We start from the raw sequence: 3010 nt of genomic DNA, 5'->3' as shown, positions 1-3010 counted from the left end.
GGCCCGCGCACCGCGATGAAGAGCGGTCCCCGCACCGCGATGAAGAGTGGCCCCCACTTGCCGCAACTAGAGAAAGCCCTCGCACGAACCGAAGACCCAGCACAGCCAAAAATAAATGAATAAATAAATAAATTAAATAAATTAAAAAAATAAATAAATAAATAAATAAATAAATGCAAGTGTGATCATCTCATTTCTAAAAAAAAAAAAGAGATGCAGCTCCAGGCATTTCCACTGACTGGGACCAGGAAGGCAATGTAAAATGGTAAGGTAAACAAACAATTATCTCTACAATTTGATCAATATGGAAGTGGAACGACAGGCAAACAAGACGTTCCTTAGAAGCATCATCTTAAGAGGGACTTGAATTACAAACCATATAACTGCTTTCAATTTCCTCAACTTGTTCTTTTGTATAAATACTGTTCAAAAAAGCTGAGGCCGTGTGCTGGTTAGTCTCCATTTCTCCCTTCTCCACTGTGATTTTCCACCCTTCTCTGTCCTGCTCTGATTCCCATGGAATACATGGCCTGGGCACCCCCGCCTTTTACCTTCTGGTTGGGTTGGGCCATAGGAGTGGGAGTTGCCAAGAGAGTGAAGGGCAGGAGAGAAAGTTCAAGGTGTTTATTCCATCAACATCAACATCTCTGCCCGCCCCGCACCCCCCGCACCCCCCCCACCCCGCAAGTTGTGTGAGGTCATGGCCATGGTTGCCTCCCTCTAACTCCTTTTGTCCTGCCATCTTTTTTTTTTTTAATGTATTTGTTTTCCTAGTTTATTTATTTATTTATTTATTTATTTTTTCCTAGTTTATTTTTATAAGAAAATTTACTAAACTCAAGCATCAAAAGCAGCTGGGATTTTACTTATTTATGGGAAATATATTTGTACAAGGGAAAAAAACTAACCCAGTCGTCTAATTATTATGATTTCCCATGAGAACATTACTTATGACTTTGTGTGATGACTTTGAGTCTGGGCAGAGTGGGACTAAGGAACTGATTCTCCGATGACAACATTAACAACCCTACCATCAGTCTGCCTCATAATCCCGGCACCAGTAACAGACTTTAATCCATACATTAAACAGATTTGCCAGCATGTCAAAAAGAACCTCTATTCTGTTTATAACAGTGTCTTACGCTCTCATGCTTTCTTGCCAGATGCCTTTAGAGCAGGTGCTTTCTGGGCTGGAGCTTTCTGACCCTTCTGAGCCTTTGGAGGAGGTGCTGCCTTCTGGCCTGCAGCTTTCTGGGCAGGAACCTTCTGGGCTGGAGCCTTCTTACCCGTAGTGGTCATCTTTTTTGCTGGAACCTTCGCAGCAGCTGCCGTAGCTGCCCCCTTAGCAGCAAGTGCTTTCTTGGGAGAAGCCTTCAGGAGAGCTGCCTTTTGAAGTTTCTTAACTTGAAGCTTGATTAGTCTGTTCCTCATTTTGCTTGCCTTCATGACTTTATAACGATCAAAATCTGTCATCTTGGCTTTCTTTTCTCTGGCTTCAATCTTCTTGGCCCACCTTGTGGCTGCACACTTTGCATTGATATCTGCCTTCTCCCAGGCTTCTCGGACATACTTCTGGCGGGCACCGTGTGGGAACTTGAGGATGAAGTCAGTGAGCTGCATGCATTTGAAAGGCATAGCCTGTCTCCTAACTTGAGTGCAAGGTCCATCCACCAAAGCCCTGTTCTGATCAATAACATCTACAATCGCAACCAGCCTCCCGGCATGAGGCCCAAAGGAGATGTAGGCCACCCAGCCAACCTCCACGAAGTGCCTGAACACCATATTGGCGGCGTTCGGTGAAAAGCTGTCCTGCCATCTTTCACAGCTTCAACTCTCAGCTGGGATCCCTTAACACTGTTTCTTCCCCATGCCCATTCAGGCCAAGTAATGGCTCTCCATCATTGCTAGTCCCTGCGTGCTTTAGCATTCCTTGTTGGTTCCCTTAATCCAGCTCATACTTTCGTAAATGCTCCCTTCTTAAAAAGTCTATTCAAAAATCCCATCTGAATTTGTCATGTGTTTCTGATCAGGATCCTGATTAATGGTCAACTGCATCAGTGACTCTCTGATAAGCGAGACTTTGGAGCTATGTTTACTTCTGTGTTCTATTTGTGAACGAGTGCCTTAAAATATTTCAAAAATGAGGTTGTAATCCCAGTGTATATGCATGGTGAGTATACCATTCTAAATTTGCTGAGCTGGAAAGGAATGTTTAAAAAGAGAAGGTGTGACCTGATATCTGTTATCAGTCACCACGATCCTATGTGTGGAGGTGAAAGTTCTTTAGAACAGTTTGGATTGATAGGTATGAGCATGAGTCAGCCTCATTATTTTCAATTGCTTCATGTTCCAAATTAAAAAAAAAAAACTGGAGTTAACAGCTCTTGCTACAAGTACAGAGCACCTGTGTCCACGGAAATCCTTTCAGTTTACATCTGTGATACATTAAGATAAATTTTTTTAAAAAATTTAATTTTAATTTTAAATTTTTAAAAAATTAAAAAAATTTCCTGAGGGAACTAAAATCTGAAATGGTGATTATTATAATAATTTATTTAGTTAATTTACTTATTTTTGGCTGCGTTGGGTCTTTGTTGCTGTGCGCGGGCTTTCTCTAGTTGCAGCGAGCGGGTGCTACTCTTTGTTGCTGTGCGTGGGCTTCTCATTGCGGTGGCTTCTCTTGTTGCGGAGCACGGGCTCTAGAGCGCAGGCTCAGTAGTTGTGCTGCACAGGCTCAGTAGTTGTGCTGCACGGGCTTAGTTGCTCCGTGGCATGTGGGATCCTCCCAGACCAGGGATTGAACCCGTGTCCCCTGAATTGGCAGGTGGATTCTTAACCACCACGCCACCAGGGAAGCCCCTCAGTCATTACTTTTTGAATGATCAGAACAGATGTTTGGCTTCTGCTGAGTCTAGGAGGGAGTAAATTCCATGGATAATGCTCCCAGGAACACTGTCCCTGGGGACAGAGAAATCCATTCTCTATTACTTTTCCTGTTCCCATCAAAGGG

The 3010-nt window shown here is 43.5% G+C and overlaps 1 protein-coding gene across 1 annotated transcript; it reads right to left on the bottom strand.

The window, feature by feature from the left end:
• Nucleotides 1–1146: 1146 nt before the first annotated feature.
• Nucleotides 1147–1791, bottom strand: LOC103020408 (60S ribosomal protein L14-like). The gene has a single exon (XM_057538507.1). It carries the CDS (start codon nt 1780–1782, stop codon nt 1147–1149), a length of 636 nt encoding a protein of 211 aa, XP_057394490.1. The 5' UTR covers nt 1783–1791.
• Between the last annotated feature and the right edge of the window lie 1219 nt (nt 1792–3010).

This window comes from Balaenoptera acutorostrata, chromosome X (genome assembly GCF_949987535.1).
Source record: "Balaenoptera acutorostrata chromosome X, mBalAcu1.1, whole genome shotgun sequence".
NCBI lineage: Eukaryota > Metazoa > Chordata > Mammalia > Artiodactyla > Balaenopteridae > Balaenoptera > Balaenoptera acutorostrata.
This window is presented reverse-complemented; position numbering and strand designations above follow the sequence as displayed.

Excerpts from the sequence above, each read along its gene's own strand:
- LOC103020408 (XM_057538507.1), bottom strand. The coding sequence starts at position 1,782 with ATGGTGTTCAGGCACTTCGTGGAGGTTGGCTGGGTGGCCTACATCTCC.